At 49.5% G+C, this 25,627-nt stretch overlaps 1 protein-coding gene across 1 annotated transcript; it reads left to right on the plus strand.

The window, feature by feature from the left end:
- The first annotated feature begins 3,383 nt into the window (after positions 1-3,383).
- On the plus strand, positions 3,384-10,611 carry LOC144119535 (uncharacterized). Its single transcript, XM_077652121.1, has 9 exons — positions 3,384-3,435; positions 4,692-4,811; positions 5,305-5,424; positions 6,181-6,261; positions 7,052-7,135; positions 7,353-7,515; positions 8,258-8,425; positions 9,378-9,512; positions 10,501-10,611. The coding sequence occupies exons 2-9, from the start codon at positions 4,738-4,740 to the stop codon at positions 10,609-10,611; spliced, it is 936 nt and encodes a 311-aa protein (XP_077508247.1). The 5' UTR covers positions 3,384-3,435; positions 4,692-4,737.
- The last annotated feature ends 15,016 nt before the right edge of the window (positions 10,612-25,627 follow it).

Genomic DNA, 25,627 nt, shown 5'->3' on the forward strand with positions numbered 1-25,627 from the left:
AATGTCAAGATGTCCGTACCTACTCGCGCGTCTGAAGCGGGTTTGACATCCAGGCGGAGCATGCCGTCCGGCGTGTCTTTCGGTATGGACGTGAAAGAACTTAACCGAGATGCACCGTCATCATCGGACAAGGTAAGGCATAGTGGAACGCTGTGCGTTTGGTCGAGAGTTCGCGCACACGCTTCAGAGGCGCCCTCCCTGATTATGAATGCGAAAGCAATTCTCGGCTATGTCGACGGGGTCGTGTGACCAAAGCGTGTCACCAAAACGTGTCCGCAGCGATTGTGACGTTCGCAGAAAAGGAAGTTTGAAACGAATGGCTGTGATAGATAGAGAACGATGTGAGGATGATGCGCAAAAAAATTGGTGTCAACAGGATGATTAGTTAGAGCCAATAATGTCAGAAAACGTTGAAATAGCTTGGACGTCGATATATTGAGTGTACGGGAAAACAGTCGTGGACGGCAGAATAGTGGGAAAATAGTCAAAGAAGTGAAAATAAAGTTTGAAATGAATTGAAATGTGTTTGATGAGTGATAATTAATCGAGCAATAAAGTTTGACATAGATTAATAAATCAGTTTGAAGCAAACGTCAATGGACTCGAAGAGGGCCAAAGAGAGGCGACGAGTGTCGTGGGGGCGTCAAAGATTTCGCATTCCTCCAATGCAGGCAGCCGCAGTGATCTCTAGCGTTTTTCTCACAGCCCTCGCCCCTGGCGCACCTTGTCGAACTGGCACCTCAGACAGCGCGCAGACGACGACGCTCCTCAGCTTTTCCCTCGACTTCTGGTTCGTCAACGTCTAGGACTCGAAGGGCATCATCGGTGGACTTTGGCCCGGCGCAATTCGCTCTAATCAGGTGTGTATGAAAACATCGCCAAGCTTCACGACCTGTCATTAGCTAACTGCCTCGGTGCTACAGCTATCAACTGCATACACCTGCACCCATACACGTGCCCCCAAAATAAAATGGTTTACCTCAATACCATAAAAAATTCCGCGTGTTTCTGCTCTTGTTAAGACTAACTTCAGGCTTGATATCTTCTTTGTCGCAGAAATGAGCAGCTGTGAAACGGCATGTTCACAGACAACCTAACTGTCGGCTGACGAGCCGCAATATATAAGTTGGGGTATGTCGTAGTGGCGCTAGATCGGGGTATCACGTGAGCTGTGCCCACAGCCTCAAGGGTCAATCTACCTCTCCTGATACACCTTCGCTTATCCTGTGCACAAGGGGACATGCGGGAACACCGAACATCATTGCATAACCGGCCAGTGTCCCTTGTAAGTGTGAGTGTTCTAATAGACAATGGAGGGGCAACGCATCTAACATGCGTGACTCTCTTTCGGGTGTACGCGCTCCGCACCGGTGGCCTAATGGTTTGAGCGTCCACCTCGCATGCGGGAGGTGCGCGGCTCAATCCCCAGTGCCGCCGGGTACCCACCGGTTATACAATGGGCACAAGCTTCCCCTGTCTGGTGCTCGGCTTCTTTAGGATGAAATGCGTGGGAAATGAGTCCTTGACACCACCTTGAGAAAACGAAAACCCTTGTGTCATGGCATTTTTTGGCCACAGATGCCCTTGCGCCATAAAAATTCATCATCCCTCTATTCGAGAGGATTGATCCTCCGCACAGCGTTGTCTTGTTTCCGTTCTCGACGTATGAGCAGGACGCTCCGTGTATGGCTATAGTTGACTCAGAAACTGAAGGGACATGCATTTAGTTGCTGAGAACTGCTTCAGGCGCCAACAAGTTACGGGTGTTTTGCTGCCGCGCGTAGCCCCGTGCAGGAGCATGGTGCCGTCGCTCAGCCGCTCAGTCTGCGGCGGCTGTCCGCTGCGGGCACCAGGCAGCGGCGTTCATCCGCAGCCAGTCTGTCGTCGGTGGCTGACAGCGGTGCGCTGGACATGAGCCGGCGACTCTCGACCCCTGTGCGCTATGTGGCTCGTTTCGAAGAGACGCCCACGAAAAGCCCATTTTATGGCCATTCACCTTTCAGCGGTGAGTGGAGGTCATGTCACGCGTCGGGTGAAGGCGGGAACGGGGGGAAGCAATAGTTTGCAGCTGACTTGCCGTCATTTCATTTCATTTATTCACCTTAAAGGCCCCTTTCGGGGTATTACATAAGGCGTGGGGTAATCAAAATCCTTGTTACATTTTGTCACGATGATATGAGAATTTCAATATTGGCGTTGAAGGATGATGGGCAGGTGATAGCAGCAACGGAGTGGGAGATGCCGTTCCAGTCTGACGCGGCTCGTGGAAAGGAGGAGGTGCACACCAGCGCACACGTGTGATGTCGAAGAGGGAAGTATCATGAGGCGTAAAAATACTCAGCAAAAGACGGTCGTTTAGGCAACATCGTTTACTGCGAGCACGTAGATGCCTTTGCCAGCTCGTCGAAATACACAGGAAGAGAACTGCAGATGACGGATGCCTTTTTCAGCGTCGCATGCGAGTTCCTCCGAAATTTCTGGCCCGCTTTAAAATTTGCCTTTCACTTGGAGAGGAAAACAATAAAAACATGAGCAAAAATGAGCGAGTAAAAACTATAAAACCAAGGAAGCTAGACACTTGATAAATTTGAAACGTAAAAGACCACATGACATAAGAGCGAAGATAACATTAACAAAACTAAAAGCAAAAAAAAACAAGAACCCGCAAGCTAATAATTATCGTTGACGTGATTACACTGATATTCGCTTATAACGTGGCAACATACCTGTTTTCTACGAATTCCTGCTTCCTGTTCCTATTGACAGTTCAACTCGCTATAGTGTTTCTCCAATCAAGGCCTTTATTATTACTATTACTATTATGATTATTAATATATATTGTCAGTGCTGGGCACCGTGCAGCCGAACACAGCATATATGATGGTGAGCATCGTCAAGCCAGTGTTTCTCCCTTCACCTGAAGAATGCACAGTCTTTGTCAAAAGTGTACAGCCCAAGGGGTCTGCTTCTGAGCCTTGCAGCGCGGCTCCTCCGTACTTACGGGCCATTTAGTCTCACCAAAGCGAGAGGAACTTAGGTCCTCAACTCTCCCAAGCTTACGTTTATCAATCTGCTTAAGAGCGCCGCTATACGGTTTGGAAGCAAACTACTTGGGCTCTATATTTTTGACAAAGACTGCGCATGTGTGATTTATTTGGAATAAATCTTCTGCTTCAATATTTTTACGCCGAAATGAACTTCCAGTTGGTAGTTAGCACTCGCGTAGTCGCATTATCGCTGTTTGTTCCTTGTGCTCTTTCGTTACGCCTAGGCTGTGTGCGCGTTATAACCACCTTAGCGTGACAGTGTCTGTTATGCGTAATTGTGAATTTTATGTGCCGGAAACTCAAATGCGCCTTGATTTGTTTTTTTGTTCCCAGTCATACAGGTAGGAAGCCAGCTCGGACTGACGACGGAGGCGGCGAAGGCGAGGAGGTGAGAGATCCCTCCTCGAGGAAAGGGAGAAGCGTGCTGTCGCAGGCATTACTCGAATCCGCTTTGGCAGAGGAGCGCCTCGGATTTGTAAACATAACCTAACGCATACCACAGCCCATGCACGCTGGCTTTCTTGTTCCATTCTATGCAAAGCAGTAGTTTATGACGGGATATCATTAAGGGTTCCGTTCCGCAGAAAACCCGGCGTCATCGGTGTTGTGAGCGAAAAACCCTTTGAGATGCTAGAGAAGTAACCTAGGTGTCCCACCTATGTCACATGACCTTGTGGCGTCATCACAACCTGTCAACCGGATTGTAGCCAACTGACCACCGTGGCAGGTGGCAGCTGAATTAAAAATGACTGTTCGCGAGAGGTTGCTCAACAAGAGTAACCTGTGTCGCAGAAGCCCCTCCGGTGGCAGCACCTGGTATCGCAGGGCAGTGGTGCATCGCTTAACCGCTGTACCACTGAGCGAGGCCCGTGTACTTTGCGATATCAGTGCACGTTAAAGAACCCCAGGTGGTTGAAATTTCCGGAGCCCTTCACTACGGCGTCCCTCATAGCCTGAGTCGCTTTAGGACAATAAACCCCCGTAAACAAACACAAACGAACAACGAGTGGTGTGAGTACTACCAGGTCTCTATGAATGTGAAGGAGCCGCCGCGATGGCTCCGTGGTTATAGTGCTGGGCTGCTGACCTGAAAGACGCAAGTTCGGCCTGGGCCGCGGCGGTCTAATTTGGATTGAGGCGAAATGCTAGAGACCAGTGTACTGACGGACTATTTCTTCGTACCAGTGTTCTAAATGACAGCGCTGAGTCATGGCGCCACGCGCTTAACTCGTTTTCAAAGCCCCTTATTGTTCGCTATCGTATTCGTGGAATGTCTACGCCGGCCGTCGTACTCCTGGCACCAATGACACAAAGCAAAGCAACATCACACGCCATGCCTTTTTTTCTGCTCTATTAGCGATTCTTTCGACGCTCGTACATTTACGGCCGCGTGGTGTGAATGACGTGAAACCCCGTCATGCGCGATTTCTGTTCCAAATCAGCCATTTCATCCTGTTCGCCCACCGGGTGTCCGAAATCAATGCAGAATCATCCGCTGCTCTTGCCTCGTAGACAAGAACACAGTAAATAAAGTTATGACAACTTTATTCTTTTTTATGTGAATGGCAACACAACTCTGCTTGCCGTGTCTTAACACAGCTGCTCATGTGAACCGGAGACACTACAGCGATCTTTTTCATGCAGCGCCCGCCTGGACGTTCACAACGCCTTCCTGCTGGGTCCGTCACTGATGTGCGTGCTAGGAGGAATCTGCGGCTTCCACACTGGCGGCAACAAGAGGGCGCTGAGGGTCGTCTTGCTCGCGTAAGCTCATTGACCCCATTCACTAGTGTGCCGTCCGCGGAGGTGTCCTCTACGGATGAAGGCATCGGCTGTGGCCGTGTTTTCATGCCGGTGCAGTTGGTTAAACTTAGCACGAGGTGTTATTACTTATTCCCAAAGAAAGACGGTGAAAACTTTCGGAACTTTCCTCTGTCTTCTTTCATCCTCGTACTAAGTCTCGTTATAATGAAACCGTTTATAACGAAATAATCGATACGACAATGCGATGATGATTTTCCTTGGAATCTCGGTCAACACGCGCTATAACGAAACTACGGCTATAACGAAGTAATCGCCGGGCTTCTTCAACTTCATGGTAACGAAGTTTAAGTCGTGTCTTCACTTGATCGTTAGGTCACAAGATGGCGGCACCATTTTGATGGTTCACCCTCTCGATGTTAACTGCATTTGTCCATGCTCGGACAGAAAACATGTAGGAGAAACACTCTCTGACGACGAGGTGGTCTCGTCGCAGTGCGGAAGTGAAGGACACTCCTGTGAATGCCGTCACCTGGGCGGCCATGACGTTCCCCGGAGCAGCGCTAGCGCTGTTCACGTGCAGCGCGGTCATCTGGATGCTCTACCTGAAACCGCAGTAAGGCACGTTCATAACCTCGTGTGCACTGCGCACGCCACTATGGTGTCTCTCTGGCAAGTTAAGAAGCACTCTATCGTAAGTCGCCCTCCTATTCTTCGAACTCATATTGACTTGAAGCAACGAAAAGAAAAACGAAGACGAAGCTTGAAATTTCAAGTACACCTTAAATCACAACACTGCCTTTTGGTTCTAGGCCTGCAAATTGCTTGGTACCCTAAATGAGCGCAGTGAGAACCTTTTAAAAATGCCGGTGATAATATCAAATTACACATTTTGTACCGGCTGTTGCACACTTGGAGGGAACCGGGGACGCGTGACCACTGCACTTCGCGAAGCGTTGCCGTTGACAGCCGGAGACAATGTGCGCCAGCACGCGCATGCGCGGAAGAAGCAGCCTGCCATGCTTATTACGCATGTGCATTTGTCATCGATTCTCCCCGGCTTTCGGCGGCAGCGCTTCGCGAAGGGCGGTGGTCACATGACCTCGGTACCCTCTAAGTGTGCAACAGCCTGTACATGAGCGGTCGCTCAGACTGGCAGTGCTGAATTGTCGCTACCATTTGAGGAAGCGAAAGGAGTGTATGAGGGTCTCCAGACGAGAAAGGCTCATGCGTATAGAACAAAAAAAAAATACCGGTGTTTTAGCGTATGACAACGCATCATGACAGTAGCTTGTAAGTATGCTGCCGTGCTTTTGATAGCGACTTCCCTATAGAGCGCGCACGGAAACGAGACTCGGACGTTCTTTCGCAGTGAGCCGGAGCCAATGTCGCCTCAGAACTTGGCCGTCATCAAAGCTGCAGAAATGGGAGGGGCAAGTCGACGAAATCACAGGTAAGATATTTCTGGCCGTCCTCGTGGTACTGCTTATCTGTTCCTTACGGCAAGTTACAGCGTTACAGTGATGCGCGAAGTATCGATATGCAAAGAATGGTATAGTGGTATCAAATAACGATAGGACATACTTCTAGGAAAGCTGCTGAGTAGACATACGCAAGGAAACTAGGGACTCGTAATGACATACATATGAAAGAAGCCAACATTCGCCGAAAGCAAAAGGCATAGGAGAGTCTTTATCTTTTTTAAATTTGTGGTGTTGATCAATGAATAATTATTAGTGTAGTTATTTTATCGCTGAAAAGTAACTGATTAAAGAAGAAAAAGCAACACATGCCGCCACAGCGATCCAAACCCACGACCCCTGAATTTAACTTCGGACAAACAAATATCAGCAAAATCTAAGATTGGTGATGGTAGTGGTAGTGCAATAAAGGAGAAGCACTCCCCTATTCTCCTTGCTTACGGTGAGTTCATATGTTTGTTATAAAAGCTGAAGATTGGTGATGTGGGCGGTTTGTTGCATGCGTAGTTTTTATAACGAGTGTACAGGGAAAGTATAGATGCGGAACGAGCGAGAAAGACAGGTCCACTTGAGGGCCACTAACCGTATCGTTCTTGTGCTGCTTCATTGCTATCAACACTGCTAGAGGCAGCTGCTGTTGTTTTAGCAGTTCTGTTTACTTACGAGCGCACTCGTCGAAAGCGTTTTAATTTTTTAATGGAAACGTTACTATGTTGCTGTTCAAGAAACCAAATACGTTTTTTTCCCTCCCCTTGCCTGTAGGGGTGTCAAGTACGCCGGGGTCGCATATGCGGCCATCTTCAGTTTGACTTACGCACCTTCGCTTCTTCTTGGCATGGATCACCGGTGGGTCAAGACAGAGGGGACTCCTACTCATATTTCGAGGGAGGCAATTTTATTGATTTTCCTTAATGCCCCCACAGTATATGTGACTCCGTGTCACAGTCGGTCGCCCAATACCTCCGCGACTCGTCTGTGTGAATCTGTCGTAGCTGACTGCGTGTTATGTGATGTGGTGCAGTGTTGTTTGTTGAGGACACCTGGTGGCGCTGTGTGTGCCCAGGGTGGCTCTGCTGAGTGCGTTGGCATCGATGACGCTGGCGACGAGCCTGCTCACGTCGTGCCTGCGGGTGGCCTTCGACTTCATCCGCAACGTCTGGCAGACGGTGCCTTGGGGCGCTGTCTTACTTCTCGGCGCCACGCACGTTGCCTCCAGTCTGCTTCAGGTATGCACCGCGCATGCGCTGAGAGGAGTCCACACTTTGCTGACGAGATGCTGGCTCAAGAAATGCCTTACTGGAGAAGATATTCTACCAGCCTCTGTCATGTCTCACAAGCAATCGTTTAATAAAAATTGAACTGTAGGGAAATGTCTTCATATCTTTAGCTTGAGCGATACCTCGTAAGCTGAGATACCCGAAATAGTTCGAATATATTCGTCAGGCCCGAGCTGAAGTCAGCGTCACTTTGAACACGTTTCTCAAGTCGGGGTGGTCTTATGAATGTACACAAAACATTTTGGACATGTATTGCCAACAGTTCTTCCTCCATTAGTTTTCTTCATGCTCCCTGATACGGGCTTCTGTGCCTGCAAAAGCGTGCAGCAACGTTTTCCCACGTATATTTAATTAAGTATATGCAGGAAAGAACGCGTATTAAAATATAGTATAAAAAATATGCCATGGTAAAGCAGGAGGAATTTGGGAGCTGTTTGTCCCCTATAGGAACAAAAAGCTGATATACACAAAGCAACCAACTTGGAACGCTGCTCAGGGCGCATATGCACTGAATGTCTTCCAATAGCACTTAGGCTGCAAAAATAATGTTTTTTTTTTAAAAGACGCACAAGATGAATCTGCATAACAATGAACACGCGGTACGACGAAAATAGAAGGCCAGACAGGTGGCTGATGAGATGGCAGATGGTGCGGAACAGAACGAGGCGCCCTTGTCTTTGACCGTGCGCAGACTTATGACGTTCCCCACGAGGTTTTCAAGGCTGCGTCCAGCGCGTTCTGGCATCGGCGGAGCTCGCTCGAAGTGCAGGCCATGCTGGCGGTCGTCACTTCGCTCCTGGCCGAGACCACGGACAAGCAGGTGCTCGTCGAGATGATGGCGCCGGTCGTAGCGCACATAGTGAGTGCGCAGCGACGACCAGACAGAGCGGCTAACAAATGTGCCAAATGACGCGCGCAGAGCTAGCCATTTGTGAAGCTTGCGGCTGCATTCAGTTGTCACGTCGACTTCGGTCGTAGAAACAGCAGCCGCTTCAGCGTTAATTACCATTGATTACTTCCTGCTCAGTTTGATAGTCAGTGAGACTCGTTGCTGTTAAATTTGTGAATTACACATGCAACTTCCAAATAAAATAAAGATGCGACAGACTTCTGCATTACCTGACCCAGGCCTAGCTTTTACAAAAAGATTAATGCATGAGCAATGGGCATGACGCGCACGCTTGACTGGCAAGAGGAGAACGAATTCCCACGCCACTATGTCGGTCGAAGGCTTTAATTCTTTCCATATCAGCGAAGAGCACATCTTCGCTATGACAAAAACCTGACGCCACTTGTGGAATAGCCGGCCAGGGTCATGTTACCGCCGGCGACCTCTCCTCCTTTCCCCTTAAAATTTCTCTCTGTCTCTCTCTGGCGCCACTTAGCTCTATATTCGGGTTCTTGAAACATATTTGGCGCTCTATTACCCCAAGCACCACATTACGAGTTAGACTTGCACGGCACAGTAGCATCAACAGCGGGATCTGCTGGAACCTTTGACAAGCGTACGACGCTTGTTCCTGACCTCTTCGCAGAGTGAGACTCGCTGAAAACTCGGGCTGTGTCTTCTGAGCACGATGGTCCCGGTCTGAAAGGCGCTTAGCTATCTGGGTCACATGGCAATATATCGCGCGTTCCCACTGCCAATCATTGAACGTTCACCCTTTCTTGTACACCAGAGAAGGTTCCATTAGCAGCTACAGTTGTTATGTAACTTGTCTTTCTAGTGTGTATGCTGTGCTGTAGGCGCTGCAGATGCGGTTGCCGCACTGGTGATTTTGCTTTTGCGTACTATCGTCGTCTTGATGCAGGCCGATATGAAGCGCATGCACCTGACGTACCTGGCGACCCCTGTGATTGTGTGCGCTTCGAGCGGCGTCATAATGCCGACGTCGGCTCCCTTAGCTCTGCTCCACGACATGGCGCACGTGTCCTTCTGGAGGCTGGTGAGTGCTCTACGCCAGTGTTCGCACGTTGACGCTGTTGCACCAGCGTTGCCTACGTGGACTTGTCGATTGGCCACAACGTAAAACGTAATAACATTAGGCATAACATAATAGCGGCATGTAGAGAAGTTACGTCGGGCGCTTGCACGCTTGTTTGAATGTTCATGCGCAGGAGCGTCCGTTGCTCAGTCTGAGTTCCATAAATAACGCGAATCCGCCCTCCGGGTCACAGACTTGCACCCCCAATACTCGAACAAAATGTCTCCCCTCGCTCCCCCTCTAAGCAAAGGATGCGATAAAAATGATTCTTTGATGTCCACCCTTTAACGCTTTCATACTTGTGGCTAAGCTCCTCTCTTAATTTCTGTTTCGCCGATGGTATAGCATTAACAGCGAAAGTTAAGAAAATGGTGGCATTTTTTTTTCATGATTGTGGAAGAAAACAAAAAATCACAGGGTGGTTACAAATATCTAACAAATATTCCACTGTTCATGAATCATTCGGGATCGTCAAAGAATGAATCATCATCATCATCATCATCATCATCATCATCAGGCTGGCTTTGCCCACTGCTTGGCAAAGGCCTCTCCCATGTTTCTCCAATTAACTGTGTCCTTTGCCAGCTGAGCCCAGCCTATGCCTGAGAAGTTCTTAATCTCATCCGCAAACCTAACCAATATTAGTACTAATGTTAGGGTTCATATATCAAATCATTAGCCTCGTGCGCAGGAGGGCGGTTGCGGGTGGCATATGCTGGGCTCATAGGTGGGAGATGCATTTTTACCAGGGTGGTGGTGGGCTTGCGGACGCCGACAACGGCGGCAAACTCTGAAAAGAGCTAAGAACCGCCAACGCTGCAAAACTAACTGGAAGAATTCTAGACTCGACGCTTCTTTTATCCTATAGTTTCGAGCGAGCCGTTTCATTCGAGAGTCCCCCCTTGCGAGCTGAGTGACGGGGCTGTTCCCTTGTTTTCTTTTTCTCCAGTTTATCATTGGCCTTATCGCCAAGATCGTCGTCGTGGTCATGGTCATCATGACTGTCAACGCAGCCGGCAAGGTCGGCCTGCTCGACGCCCACACGACTCCTAGAGAATGAACCACCGCCATTCCTGGAATAGAAGCGGAGGACCAGCGGAATGGAGAAAAGGGGCGGAAAGGGGGGGGGAGCTTGAGCTACAGATATTTTTGCAGCCAGGGGGGGAGCTTGAGCTACAGATATTTTTGCAGCCAAGCCTTTTTTTTTAAAGCGCCTCCATTCTGTCGCATTAGTATAGGACTTACTGCAGGCGCCTGTTGCGCTCTGTGTCTTGACTGACCTTAAGCCGTTCGTTCCCGTGTCCGAACAGTTTGTGTAATATCCTAAGGACGCTGTTTAGTTTTCGGATACTTTTCTTCAGTTTTCGCTTACTAGCGATTTTTTTTTGTGCCACTTAGTTACCCCGAGTTCCGCGCCCGTCGAAGCATTGTTCGAACGCGGCAATTTAATGATGGGCACCAGACAAAAAACATGTGTATTAGCAGAATCTTTGTTTAAGTTACTGTGCTTGGCAGTTCAAGCTGACTGTGCGCGAATGTGAGCGAGTGCACATGCTGTGCTGTGCGCAGGGGTGGTGATATGTTTTCGAAAGCCAGTTGTGTGGGTGGAGAACGAGATTTAGAAGTTTGCTAAGTGCCAGCAGAGGATCGGAGCAAGCAAATCTCTCGCCGTGTTTAGGTCATACATGTGCAGTGATGTGGCCACATCACGCGACAGTGCTTTGAAACGGCTGTGCTTTGATTGCTTACAGCCAATGCAAGGATGATTGGTTTCAAGGAAGTCTGAGTTTCCTAAAGTGCCCCGCTATTCCCTTTTGCGTTGCGATATCATGTAGCCTGCAGTGCAAACTTTCCTGGCTTGTAGATATGTCGTGCCTTGCGTCAGAATGGCTGCGTCTGGCGGACTTTATTACCATGGCTCGTAAAGGAGATCGTAGCGCATCTGGGAGAAGATGAACAGTGCGGAGAGATGTACTTTTAATCTACTTGTGCGCCGCTAGGATAGACGATGAAATGCTGCACCGGAGCCTGGGTTCTTGCTGTTATGACGTGCGCAAGGGTTCAGTAGGATGTTCGACAGTGCACTGCCATATCCTTGCGCGCCATTAACTCCCATCTCATTGTGTGGAGGTAGCCTTGCACATACAATAAAATGTCGCCGTTGAGTACGGCTGTCACGGCTGTGATCGTCTCTGGATAAACATTTCTTTCATAATAATGGATTAATTTGTTACAACCCTGTCGCACGGGCACAGCTGCACTCCTTTCAACTTCCTTCAGCCAAGCTAGATTTTATCTCTAGGGAGATAAGTTTAAAGAAGTTCCTATCCAAAGGAGATCGATCATCTTCCTCGACTGGTGAGGGGAGTACTTTCGTTTCCAATGTGCCTTGCTTCCGAGTAAGTGGATAACGTTTCTCTTCACTATTCTCATCTTTACTTGTAATTGCATCCGTTTTTATCGTGACAAATAAATATTCCCGCTCGGCTGGTTATGATTAATTTTATTGCCTGCACAATATACTCTAGAATTAGGCACTTGACGGCGGCTTTCCTTGGCTACGCCATTAGGTTCGTTTTCATCTCTCAGACGCATGCTCGCAACTCGCACGCGTAGCCATACAGCATTCACTCATGCCCTGTAGCGCTTTATGATGAATGACTCATTCGCGCAACTTGCTCAACCTCCGCTAGCGGAGCGTCATAGCGGAAAATTCGCAGAGTCGCTATCAACTGTGGCCGCAATCCCTTGCACAGACATTGCAGAATGCCGCGTATGGTTTCCAGCAGAGCGGACAAAAGCGCTGTGCTGAGTCCTTGGTGGTTGCAAAATTTTTTTTTGTTGTGACAACTGTATTTTATGAGAAAAAAAATGTAGAAAATTCGAATTGTTTCGAAGGTTATTCTTTTGTGTTTGTTCTGAAACGAACCATGCCTTATGGACCCCTGGCGGTTCCTCTGAAAGGTTGTTCGTTACAGAACGTGTGACATGGGGACAACTCCTCTGAGACTAAACTACCTTGTGATCCATTAGGTGAAGGAAGTTCAAGTGGGTTCCAAGTCGGTCGCGTGACACGGGTATTACCCAGCGCTGTGCTTGCCTTGCCTCGTTCTTCGTCTACGTCTTTCACGCTGTTACAGTATCGCAAAATCAAATCTTTTTTTCCTGCGTTTACAGTACACAGCTGATCAGACAAATCGGTGCTTTTATTGTGTTTGGCGCATCATAGCCTTAGTTGCTCTCGTGCCATTGAACTCAATATAATTAGCTTATGTTGACTTTAGCGTGGGCCGCTAATATAGCGCTTGGACCGCGATCTCCTATCCAATCAAATAAGTCATCCATGGGAGTGATTACAACGTGGAAGGAACGAAGAAAAACCATCCAAGTTTACAAATTATGAACGTGCTTTTGTTGTTAAGCGATTTAAGAAGCATCTGTCGTTGCCATTTAACTTAAGTACATTATATTCATGCTTGTACTTTTTTCTGTTTGCATCATACCATGCATCAGGCAGTATAGCATTGAACTTTAAGAAGAAAGGATTTACGTAACGCGCTCGAGTCATGGCTGTTGTCAACCAAATGTGTGTTGAAACAAAAAAACTAACGTACGTTAACTTTAAATTGTTTAGATACTTCGAATGAGCTAAGAGTAAGGAAAATTTGCTTTGCTTAATAGGCCAATGTGCGCGAGAGTTTCCTGCTTCGTATCACTGTGCGAGATGGATGTTAAACTAGACACGTATGATGCTTTGATTCTTGCAGCAGGCAAGGGTGGCTCGAAAATATGCGTGTTCACAGGTTAAAAACACACAAAAAGAACTCAACGTTGAAATTGCCGAACTGAAGTATAAATGGATATGGTGCCATAGTGTAGAAAATCCAGACAGGATTAGAAGAATTCGTGATATACATTGATGCAATATGACACAGTCATTGCGAGCTAAGGCACAACACTGACTGCTAACAGTTTTGTTAATCAGTAATGGAACTGACCACTGGCCAACAACGTGTCATGAGAGTACGGCGAAAATGAAAAGATCGTGCCCCATATTGTAAGAATTTACCCGGCAATATCAAAGAAACGAGGATTTATAATTTAATATGCCACTGAAAATCGCATAAATCGTCACATTGCGGTGAAATCCGCCATTATTAGTGTAGCCCACCACGTGGCCACATCTCGGTAAAATATCGCTTGTTTAAGTGCACACTGTTTTTTTCTTTGAGGGTTGTTCGCGGTGTTTTATTGAAGTGTGCACTCTCTCCAGCACGCCGTTCGGCGAAAAACAATGCTCCCTTCGCGTCGACCATGTGCTTTTAGTATTGTCACTAGATGGCGCCACAGTGTTTTCAACTCTGAATTTCTTGTACGGGACGGCAACCACGGCCCGCTAAATGTTTCGTCGACGAGGCATACATCACTGTGTCGTAACAGTTTTGATTGCTGAAAATAAATTGGACGCTACTGTATACTAAAGATATCTTATTACTGTCTGGCAGGTGAGATTTATATTAGTTTTTCGCACAGCACTATTGCCGACGTGCAATCGCCATCGCACTTGCTGATCATGGTTTCCAGCATCGGCATACATTAAAACAATTGCATGCACTGTTGCGCTGTTCTTGCACCTGTTGTCTCCCAACAGATGTGGTTTTCCGCAAAGTTGGCACTCAGGATGACAATCGTGCTCTTTCTCTGGGTTTTCTTGGCCGCATCCACGGCACGTCCTCTCATTTGGGTTTGGGCATACGTCTGCCCTGTGTCCCAGTTTGCCACACTCGTAACAGACCTCATATTTCTTTCGGTACAAGTAGCACCTCATACTCATTCCCAACATAAAAATCAGCATGGGAACTCGCCAGTCCTCAAAAAGGACCATGATGGTCTGTCCCTTGCCGAATCTTCTCACCCCCAGGATGGGAGGGTTGCGTTCATCCATTCTGATGATTTCTTTCAGCTGTTCACCGGTGCGTGCGGTGTCTATCCCATGGATAACACCTTTCCCGCAGTTTTCTGGGGCGACCTCGTAGGCCGTGACGTCTACGACGGAGTCCATGCTCGTGGCCAGGCCCTTGATCCTCAAGTATTTACGTGCCCTATCTTCATTCGTGGTAGCGATCAAGATGGACTGCTGCTTTAAGTTCGGGATAACCGTATCCTTCGCCGCTTCCATCAGGTCGACTCCAGCTGCCTGGGCGATCACGCAGGCTAAGTTCAGGCTTCCAATCTTATGGAGGATGCTTCCCACTCCTCCGCTTGGTCTCAGCACTATCTTCAAAGCTTCGCTTGGCAGTCTGATCGGTAGTTTTTCAACCGACCTCTCCGCTAGTCTTCTGCCGCGTAGCGGCCGGTATCCCTTCATCCTCGCGGGCTCCTCTCTACCGCCGACGCTGGCCAGCACTGGCACATCCCGCTTTTTCTTCCTCTCGAACCAATTTCCTTCCCGTAATTCTTCTTCCGTAGCTGTTTGTCCATCTACGGTAACCATGTTGAAGCTCGTAGCGACCACTTCCGCTGCCGGGGCCGGCGAAGACCCGGCGTGCATGGCTAGGCAGCAAAGGCTGCCCTTCTGCCTCAACACGTGGTCGAAATTAAAATGGCCGTAAAACCTCAAACATTCGGCCTACCTTCGAAATAATGGTATCCGTAGGCAGGGCTTGTACATCCGGAGCCAAATCCAGCGATATTTTCTATGGATGGTGCTCCTAGTTTTCATACGCATCGGATTTCTACGGAGCAAACGGACGCACGTCCGAGCAGTGCCGCGTCCATCGCCGTCCTTGAGCCCCAGCTTTCACAGCTGTTGTCGGGGTGCTAGGAGCGACAACCGGATGTTGCAAAAGGAACGTCAGCGGATTACGTATTCATGGGCGGGGCCCAGTCCCAGAGCTGTTTTCTTTATTTTTGTCTGGTGCCCCGCGTGTACGAGTTGAGGGGGGAGAGGAGGAGCGTAATTTTTAATCGTCTATATCTTCGGTGTTACTGATGCTAGCTTAAAAATTCTTGCGTTGGGGTGACGAGTGATGAAATGCCTATCTCTCGCCTGCTTCACGTAATCTCAATTATTTATTGCATAGTCCCTTTAACTTCAGCTGAACCCTTTTCATTAGACTTTTCGCACTGGCAATGCTTCGAGCACCGATATATACAGTCTTCCCAGATAGCAATTACGACAATTTAATCTCCGGCTTCTGCAGTTCTTGCTGTTGATAATGTGCACTTCGTAGGTTGGTCCTGGGACGACACACACCGGCGAACCCGTATCAACGTCCATTAACAGCTCGACGCCGTTCCAGTGAAAGTGTCTAATCGGTGGCGCCAGTGATTCCTTCGCCGTTACTGACCATAGCTGGGATGCATTATCTGCGCGGTCGTTACCCGCGTGCGCTGTGACGTTCACTAACCTTAGAGCCACAAAATGAAATTTAAAATTTTTATTTAGTGGCTAACTGGCGTTTCTTGCTTTTGAACACATCAGAGCCAAATGCCCTTCTGCATCACAACTGTAACAGCGTCGATGACGCATTGAACAGGCGGCACCTTTATAACCCCTCTTTCCAGAGCATTCGCAGTGATTTTCACTTTCGTTCCGGTTCGCAGGGCAACGTCGCGGTGCCTTTAGTGTTAGAAGATCCGCCAAGTTTCCTTCGCTGCATATGTTCTGGGAATCAAGCTCTGAATTCTCAGACGCTGAGGCAAGCTTTTCTGCTTCTGCAAGATCCGTTTTTGCCAGCAACTGATTTTGCAGGTTCTTTGAACGAACGCCACATACGATGCGGTCCCTCAACATCTTGTCTATACCAGCATTGTTCCGAAGTTGCAGTTCGTATCTCGACAATGAACGCCTGTACTCGTTCCCGTCCTGCTGTTGACTGTGAAAGAACGAAGATTTCGAAATCTCGTTCGATGTAGGGTCACAGTACTTGGTTAGCTCGTCCACAACTGACTGATAGCTCAACGGGTTTTGCTTGTTAGGAGCGACTGGTCCGCAAAAGGCGTCAATGGTTCTTGACCCAAGCCTGGCGACTAGCAATGCTCTTTTCTTGGCACCTTCGGTTACTTCGTTAGCTTCGAAATACGCTTCATCTTTTACGAGGTACGGTTGACGCTTATCTTTTCCTTCGTCGAACTCGGGCAGTGGCCCAAGGCTGCGGGAGGTAAGTACATACATACGAGGCCTGGATGCTGTTGTCAGGCCTTTCTGTTCGGTGAATCCTCGTCGCCACTGTAGCAACCTTGGCCGGCGGCAGCGCGCCTGGGCGATCCAAACCAGGCAAGCAGTCGGCGCAAATGGCTGTAAAATCGCAAGCCACTGAACAAGCGCTGGCCAAGGAAAAGAAGGAAAATGAAAGAAAGGGCGGTTGTCGAGTGGCGCGCGTGGTCTTCGGCGCAAACGATAGCAGAGCGATAGGAAGCACACGTGACCCTGACGGCGCAGTTCGCAGCAACACGCATGGAATTAACCACTCACCCGAAAAAGGAAGCGACGCTTTCTTGGGTAGTCACTGCCTCCGTGAGGGCGCTCAGTTGTCGCAGGGTGGAAATGGCTGCGAGGCCCATCGGGAATTCGTTCTGCCTTAGGGGCATGCCACGGAAATCGGTCGTCGGCTGCCTGAGCCTCGCGTTGTCTTGCAGCAACCGGCTCAGGCTAGCTTGGAAGCTGTCAACTCCTGCTCGAGACTCTTCAGGCTGAACCGCAGATCAGTGACGCGACACTCACGGAGGAAATCCAGCGATGCCATCTGGACTGTGCCATCCAGACTGAGCCGCCAAAGCTTGGTCCTCGCGTGGAGCTCCCTGAAGCATGCTTCCCTGAAGCGGAGAGACACTTTGCAGAATTGGCACACGTAGGCGCCACTCTTGTCACGCTCCGCCCGGACGTCCAGCTGCTCCAGGTTTGTGCATCCCCGGGCCAGGCACGAGAGGGAGTCGGCCTGGTTGAGGCCGCAGGGAGCGAGCGCCAGTGCCCGGAGGTGAGGAAGCGTGGAACCTACCACTGCGGACCCATTCGTGCCGCGGTCGCAGTGAAATAACGCTAGGTTCAACTCTGTGATGTTGGAAACGCAGCTCTTTAAAAAGAGCTGCGTTCCCTCCATGTAGCGTTTGCAGGCGGTCACAGTTCTGGGCGGCTGCTCTTCAAACGGGACAAAGTGTGCAAGGCACAGTGACAGTGAAGAGACATCCTTCCAGCGTTCGGGATCCGCGACGACTTCAGAGAGGCGGCGGCGGTCTATGTCTGCATTGGCTTTCATGACCACCACTGCTTCCTTGCTCCCTCTTAGTTCATGATTCTGCAGCCCTTTATCGAACACGGTCACATTACGGGAAAGTACCGGCCTCAGCTGAAAACGTATGTTGTTGTGAACAATGTCTACGACTTGAACACGGCGTGGCTCCCGATGGCGGGGTCTTCGTGGTGCTTCGGGGGCGAACACCCATTCGGAAGTCAACTTTAGCTCGTTCAAGTTTTTCAGGGGACGAGCCACTTCCATACTTAAACCTAGGTCGGCGATGTATACACTTGCGCCTTCTTTCCGGATAGAGTGGATGTGCAAGTTTTGCAGCCCGCGACAATGCTTGAGGAGGATCGTTAAAAATTCAACATTCTGTTGCGAAACCACCAGCTCTAAATACATGCTCTCCAGTTGCATGTCTGGCGGCTCGACGTTGGGGACCAACAACTGCTCGTAGAACCGGCCATCGTGCAGCGTCCATTCGAGCTTTCGCACTTGGCTTAGCTTAGTAGCTAGAAGATCGAACAGATGCCAAGGTTGAACGACGCAGTTAACACAATACAGTTCTTTCAAATAACTGCAGCTGGAGACGCAGTTTAGCAAGACTGCGGACGACAGCGAAAGGCAGTTATTGAATTCTAGCTTTTGCACACGACCCGAAATATTTGCCGCGTGAAATTGTTCCATCGTGCGCTCGTCGGCGTCGGGAGTGAATCGGAGCTTTCGAACGATACGATACGGGGCGACTTCGGCAAGTTGGCGATGTTCTGTGTGGGCGGTGGCTTTCATGACCACGATCGCTTGCTCGTCCCCTCTTAGCTGATCGTTTCCCAGCCCGTTATCGAAAATGACCCGATTACGCCAAGCCGGCTCCGCCTGATCTCTTTAGTTTCCACAAAGAATGCCTTCGCCTTGAACACGGCGCGGCTGCCGATAGCGGGGCTTTCATGGTGCTTCGGGGTCCATTAACAGTTCGTAGGTGTAATTTAACACGTTCCAGTTTCGTAGCATACGAACCAAGTACATTTCCTTGTCCATGATATGCTGTATGCTTGCACGTTCTTTCCGGATTAAGTGGATGTGCAAGTTTTTCAGTCGGCGACATTGCTTCAGGAGGAGCATTAAAAAGTCAACATATGCTGTTGCGCGGAGACTAGCTTCATGTAGTACATGCTCTCCAGTTGCACACCTGGCGGCTCGTTGTTGGGGACCAAGGACGAGTTGTAGAACAAGCCATCTTGCAGCGTCCATTCGAGCCTTCTCACTTTGGTCAACTTGACAGTGTTCTGCCCGACCACGCATTCCGCTGGCCTCTGTGGAAGCCAGCGCCGTGCGCCCGCCATTGCGCAACGCAAGCCCGGACTCTCGGACATGTCGCGGCTTGCAGCTGATTCATCCAGGCACGCCCGGCGGAATCCTCCCCCCTCGCAAGGGCCGGCTCGAGCCGCAACCGACGCTTCGCTGACGGCCCTTTCCCGGCTGCAAACTTCGAACGGCCGAGCTCCTCTCGTCAAATTCAAACAGTGACCAGTGCCGTGACCTGATTGCAGGGTTTCAACGGCTGGCTGCTCGAAAGGAAACCAGAGATTATAAAAGTCGAGCCGCGCGCCGGACAGGAGCAGCAGACGAGCAGACGGAGACATCAAGCGAGAACTCCGGCGCATCGCCCTACCTCTGTGTGAGCCAGTTGTGTTCCCGGCCCCTGTGCCGATAATGTAACGCCCTTGCTTATACTGTACTACATAAATGTTTCGTTGACTCACCGTCGCATTTCCATTTCGTCGCTCAGCTCTGCGCAACAGTGGCGGCAGGCTGAGGTGCCCCAGTCCCAACAGGGTGGGAGGCCCAGTCCTAACAACAGCTAGCAGAGCAAATAGATACAAAGCTTGAACCACGCAGTGCACACAAAACAGTTCTTGCAAATTATTGCAGCTGGCGGCGAAGTTTAGCAGGGCTGTGGACGAAAGCGGAGTGTAATTAGTGAAGCCTAGTTTTTCCACGCGGTTAGAAATGCTTGCTGCTGGAAAGTCCTGTATGGTGCGCTCATCGGTGTACGACGTAAATCTTAGTGCTCAAACAAGACGAGTCTGAAAAAAAAAAAACGGCGTTTGCATGAACCCGACAAAAGTCGGATCGAGTGGCCTCCGGTTCTCGGGTTCACGTATACGTTAGGGGGTCGAGCTAAATGACCGTCGAGTCGAGATGGGCTAGTCCGACTGCAGCGGGTGGGTTGACTCGGCCCGGCCCGGTCGCGTCGGCTTACCGCCTCCTCTCTGATCTGGCGCCGCTGCGCAAGCCTCGCATTCCTCCTCCTCTTCTAGCATCCGCGCGTGGTTTGCTTGCTCGATGTTAGGGGTAGCGGCGATCTCTGCCCGACAAAAAACGAGTTCATATAAACGCGGTCGCGTCGGATGGTAAGCCCGACAACTGGCGCAACCCGACTCAACCCGCCGCTTTCAGGTTCGTGTATACAAGGCCACATTCATGGTTGGGAAAAGCTTCTGCGAACACTATCAGGCGTGATAATATAATCTACCATACTTCAAGTGGCAGCATGCTGAAGTTTGCTGGAAGGAATCTTCTCTCGGGGCCAGTGACACGCACAGATTCTTGAAAAACAGGACCGTAGGCTCCCGAGCCGACCAAAGTCCGGCCACAAATATTGAAAACACTCACTTGGAAGAGAACTTTGCATTCCTGACGTATCTTGAAGAACGCAGGCAAAGAACTAACGCGGAGACTTGAGAAAACAAACCACTGCTGCTCAGGAGGATGATGATGATGACGTGTAGTAGTAGTTTGTTAAAAGAAAAAAAAAGTAAAGGAAAAGAATGTTGTCGCCGGCCACGGCAATTGCTATGAATATCTTAAGCACCCGAGCTGCAGCCGGCGGAGGTGAAAGGGAAAGGGAGAGGAGAGCGATACCAAGAAAGGACAGGGGAGAGCTTTGTACACTATTTACAAAATACAAAAAGTAATCAAGCCCGCGCCGCTGTGTTCCTTTTGTGAAGGCGGGTGCAAAAAAGCATGGGCCCAGCCATCAAATAATCTAACACAACATAGGAAAAAAAATTGGCTGTGATTTAGCTCAGGTTAACCCTAGTGCAATTGCGAAAGCTTCGTTTCCTCGGCACGTCGTCTACGCAGCGTCTCATTCCGACGCTCTCGAGAACTCTAACCGGTCTCTTGCGCGGTTGAAGAGTGACTCCGGGCCGTGGCACGACTTCTTTTAGCCGCATCTTCGTTACGACGCTTCTCGAGTCGTGCGGCACGCTCTTCTAGCGTCTCTTGAGCGCGTTGGCTCTTCCTCGCTTCGTTCTGTCATTGGTGCGTCTCTTTTCGCGCTCTCCACAACTACAATACACCGAGGCGAAGAAGCGTATATATATATATATATATATATATATATATATATATATATATATATATATATATATATATATATATATATATATATATATTCATTCCCAGCGAGGCGACACCTCCTCTCCCTTTACCCCAGCGGAGCACATCTGGTGTAGGCAACGGCGACTCAAGGTCGTTCGTGGGCCCGCGCATAAGGCATACGGCGCGACGTGCCGAAATGGCTCGCTGGCTGCAGTAAAGCTTTCGCTTTAAAGGTGCCTGCATGCGCGCCCACCACACTCGCCGATCCAACCCCTCGTGGGGGTCCTTACTGTGCGACCACGGTGCAAGAATACTCAGGTGTTGACACTGCGCCCGCTGGAGCGTCCCGATTATGCTCGGCCGCGGCGGAGCGCGCCTTGCAGTTCGGCTGCAAGCCGATAGATGGCGCCGATGTCAGTGGGCCCAGTTGAGCGGTGCTGGCGCCTTGAGATTCCGCTGCCAAAGCTCGACTTTCGCTTTGTGGGCGTGAATTGAATTGAGAACGCTAAAGAAGTTCGTAGCTTGCAATTAAAATTAGTAGTGTGCCAGTCTTAAAATTTTGTTTGCGTGAAATTATTTCGTGCAAAGCAGTTAATGATATGAACTCGGTCGAGCAGCACTCGATTATCTTGCGCGATGGCTCATTCACGTTTCGCTTTCTCGTTCAATTCATAAATCATTCGATCTAATCATAGATCTAAGCATAATAAATATAAGTGGGGGTGACCGTGCCCTTTTCCGTTCACAAGGGCAGATTATTATGGCACCAGAAAGTTTTTGCTTCACGCTTATCGTTGCTTTTTCACTCTGTATGAAGATCGTTCAAACGTTGTTTCGCTGAGTGCGCTAATTTTCAAGATGCAGCGCACTAGTATAGCGCGGCTATTTACGACTGAAGTAGTGAAGAGGCTGCGTATTAGGTAAAAACTTTCTCACGCCGGAAATGTACCAGACGGGATGCAAGGGCGCGTCGGATCATGGACCGTAACCCAACACGAAAGCTTGAGAAAACGGCATTTTTATTCCGATGCATATTATCATAGAACGGACATAATTTTCAATAAGCTCCTTTCCACTGGAGGCTAAATGGCTCTTGAAGGACTCAAGTATGCAGGGGTCAACGTTCAGCCAAGTACGCTTTCGAAACTCACGAGGTGAAAAAATATAAGGAAATCACCATCTCAGAAGGTCACACTGTCATGTACTCCCACAATAAAAAAACGAATTGAAAAATTTCAGAACTTTATTGCACACCATATGCACAGTGCAAACAAAAAATGCAGTAACTGGGTGAAATATTCAAGATATACACAGTGTCACTGCGCGGTAACAGCAGTTTTCCGTCTAACGTAAGCAGAAAAAGTCGCAAAAACTTTGGCATAGAGGAACATATGATGAAAATTGCGGCTAAGAGGAACAAAGCTTTGCCAGTTTCTTTTTTTCTTGAGTCTCCTTTTTCATGCTCATGTTAACGTGCCTGCAGTGCTGCCTCATCCGCATGCTAACATAGCAGTGCAGCAACTGAGCCACTGTTTCTTCCTTGTGCTCATCACATGGAAAAGTAATGGTGTAGGTGTCAAGAACACCATCAATTGTGTCCCAGTAGACAGTCTCCACTTATCCAAACGAACATTGTCGGACGGAGCTTTGAACAATGTCACACGCTCCGCACAAGTCCGGTAGCCCGAATTGCAGTTCGGCACGAAGCACTTTCGCCCCATTGCGCAGCACTCAGCGCAGCACTCACCAGCTGTGGGCTACTCTGCCGACGATAGCCAAACACAAGGTCTTGGTCTAAAATAAAGGAACTTGTTTAAAACAGCACAGCAAGCAGCCGCATACTACAAAACGAGGCAAAAACACGTGCGCACTGCCGGGCCACGCCGGACCGAGCCGCCTAGCGTGGGACCCCATTTCGCAGCGCCCTCTAAGTTGGTGACCGGTCGGACCGGTTTCCAAGGCCCCCCCACCCGAACATATTGTGGCCGCGAGCGGGCGGCGCTCTCGCGCGCGGCGGGGGAAGAGTGTCAACACCTCAGTATGGTATTCTTACACCGTGAGTGCGACTGAAAAGCTACTGTGAGAGGAGAGTGAAAGGTCCTGGAATGAGGTAGGGGCGGTCCGACAAAGTGTGCAAAGTAGCCCTGCGAGATGCCCGCACGTGGGAGCTGCCGCCTCACCCTTTTAGAACCTGCTGTTGGGTTGGTTCAACCACACCGGGGATGGAGTGCGGAGGGCGCGCGCTTCCACATTCCCTGCGAAAGTTCCAGAGACGCCGGCGCCTCACCACGGCGAAAAGAGGAAACGCCACGACGGCGATCGCTGACCGCGCAGTGTGTATCCGTGCGTGCCTTTGTGTAGTATTGCTTGCTCGTTGTGTTGTTCCCTGCTTCTTTTCTTCAAATCAACAGAAAATTACAAAGCAACCGCATGCGCAGTGTGCCACAGTGCACCAGCAGGGCCATTCACAGCAAAATAATCCGGCATTCATTTCCGAAGGACCCTCGTTTGAAGGAAGAATGGACAGTGGGTGACTGTCTGCAGCGCACATTTCGCAGAAGACGGTTTTTTCTGGAGGCGCACTTGTAAAAAAACATTCGACCCGACGTCTTTCTGCGGGTGCGAGCATTTCAGCGCGCGATATGCGATGTTTGCTCCTGTTATCCACTCAGGTTTTTGAGTGAAACGGTACGCGGCTTTACGTCATCGTGAAACACTCGATGCGACGTACTATATTAGTGCTTGCTGACGTGGATAAATGAAGCCTCTTTTGGTCATGCAGTTTCTCTTGACAGAGCAAACAGAGTAAAGAAATCATGCTTGTGCAGCATGAATCCAGGTAGCAGCTACATATCCGAGCATCCTATTCCACGAAGACAGGGTGCTGCTGACTTTTACTTTGATTTACAAGCCCCGTTCCGTGGTTTCGGAGCGATTGAGAGGGGACCGAGAAGGCTTGGAGGGGCTATCTGCATTGTTGCAAGCTTAGGGCCCTCAGCATTGGAAGACACCTGCAATCTACACGTGCTAGGAAAATGCGATTTCGCCGCTTGCGACTGGCTTAGAGAGAATTTAGAAACGAGAACGCTTCCAAGATTTCGTCCACTCAGTGTTCGTAGATATTTTCTAATACACTTTGTTGTAAGTTATCAAAGGCTCTGGACAAATTACGCGTGTGGACGTACGACTGAAGGTCTTAATACAAAGACTGTCGATGTCTTGACTTCTTCATCCAGCTAGAAGATGGACAACTAACCTTCGCCCTTACGACGGAGGCGAGAGGTGGGGGCGACACGGTGAACTACTATAGGTGATAAGGAGGCAGCCGCGGAACCCCCAGCCTGCTCCGGCGAAATCTACACATTCACTACTAGTGTTAACATGGCGTCCAAAAAGGCACAACCCTTTGGATAACTACAGTGTCTTCTCAAGGTGGCTAAGACTGTAGTATACGCCGTGGTAGAAACAAAATTTAGAGCATGCGATTGCGGGAAATGTTCAATGCAATCTATTTCTTCTGCTTTATAGTGTCGAAAGAAAAAACAACAACATTGAGCATGCACCTGGTAAGTATCCTGCACTCAATACAATATTCAGTGCACACGGCAAGAAGTTGTCGTGACGCAGGGGTTCACTCGAACCCGGGTTCTTTCGGGTAGCGTGTCCGAGCCTTCGAGCTGAGGGTAGGTGGAACTTGAACGTTGGGAAAACGAAAAACAAGCAGGTTTACTGGCACTTTGCGAAAACCTATTTACATAATTTAAAAAAGAGCAAACAGTCACAAATTAAAAGTTCATAGCGTCGAGTGACTGGATGACCTTGTGGCCAAGGCCCAGAGCGATCGTTCTCACTCAGCCCGCCTGCTCCGCCCTCTCACAACACGAGGCACAGATCGGAAGGGTGACACCGCACATAGCACGCGGAGCACCGTGGGAATGGGCGAGGAGGATTCGGAGGTCCGCTGCTACTTCGTCCGAAGCTGTACATGTCCATCCAAACACCGGCGCTTGTCAGTCACGGTTAATTTCGGGAAGGCGCCGTTGTCTTCTTGCCCTGTCGTCTGACCACCGCCGGTCGCGTCTTGCGAAGAAACAGACAAAGGGAAGGTCATCTTCCCCTTCCTGAAGAGCGTGGGAAAGATTCCGCAGGCGGGTTCCCAGCACATCTTTTGTTCTTGGGGTCCTCGTGGGGTCATACGACCTGTCGGAATTGCCGCTACCGCATGATCATCCCTGCCGATTGAATCTTCGCTTTAATCTTCTTCGGCTGGTGTGCATCCCGTTCATAACAGAGTGTAGAAAAAGAGCAATAATGGCGTTTATACAGGTGCAATCATGAGCAGCATCAGGCATGTACAAAATGGCTCGACGATTATTACAAGCCCGAACCGGGGTTGCTTCCTTGGTCGCAGGCGATAGAATTTTGGGTGCTGTGTCCTCGACGTCACCT

Source organism: Amblyomma americanum, chromosome 2 (genome assembly GCF_052857255.1).
Source record: "Amblyomma americanum isolate KBUSLIRL-KWMA chromosome 2, ASM5285725v1, whole genome shotgun sequence".
NCBI lineage: Eukaryota > Metazoa > Arthropoda > Arachnida > Ixodida > Ixodidae > Amblyomma > Amblyomma americanum.

What these genes read in the sequence shown, in the direction of transcription:
- LOC144119535 (XM_077652121.1), top strand. Translation starts at nt 4,738, where the DNA reads ATGTGCGTGCTAGGAGGAATCTGCGGCTTCCACACTGGCGGCAACAAG. An exon ending in ATGCTCTACCTGAAACCGCA is followed by an intron (nt 5,425 to 6,180) that starts GTAAGGCACGTT and finishes GTTCTTTCGCAG; the next exon opens with TGAGCCGGAGCCAATGTCGC. An exon ending in GCAAGTCGACGAAATCACAG is followed by an intron (nt 6,262 to 7,051) that starts GTAAGATATTTC and finishes CCTTGCCTGTAG; the next exon opens with GGGTGTCAAGTACGCCGGGG.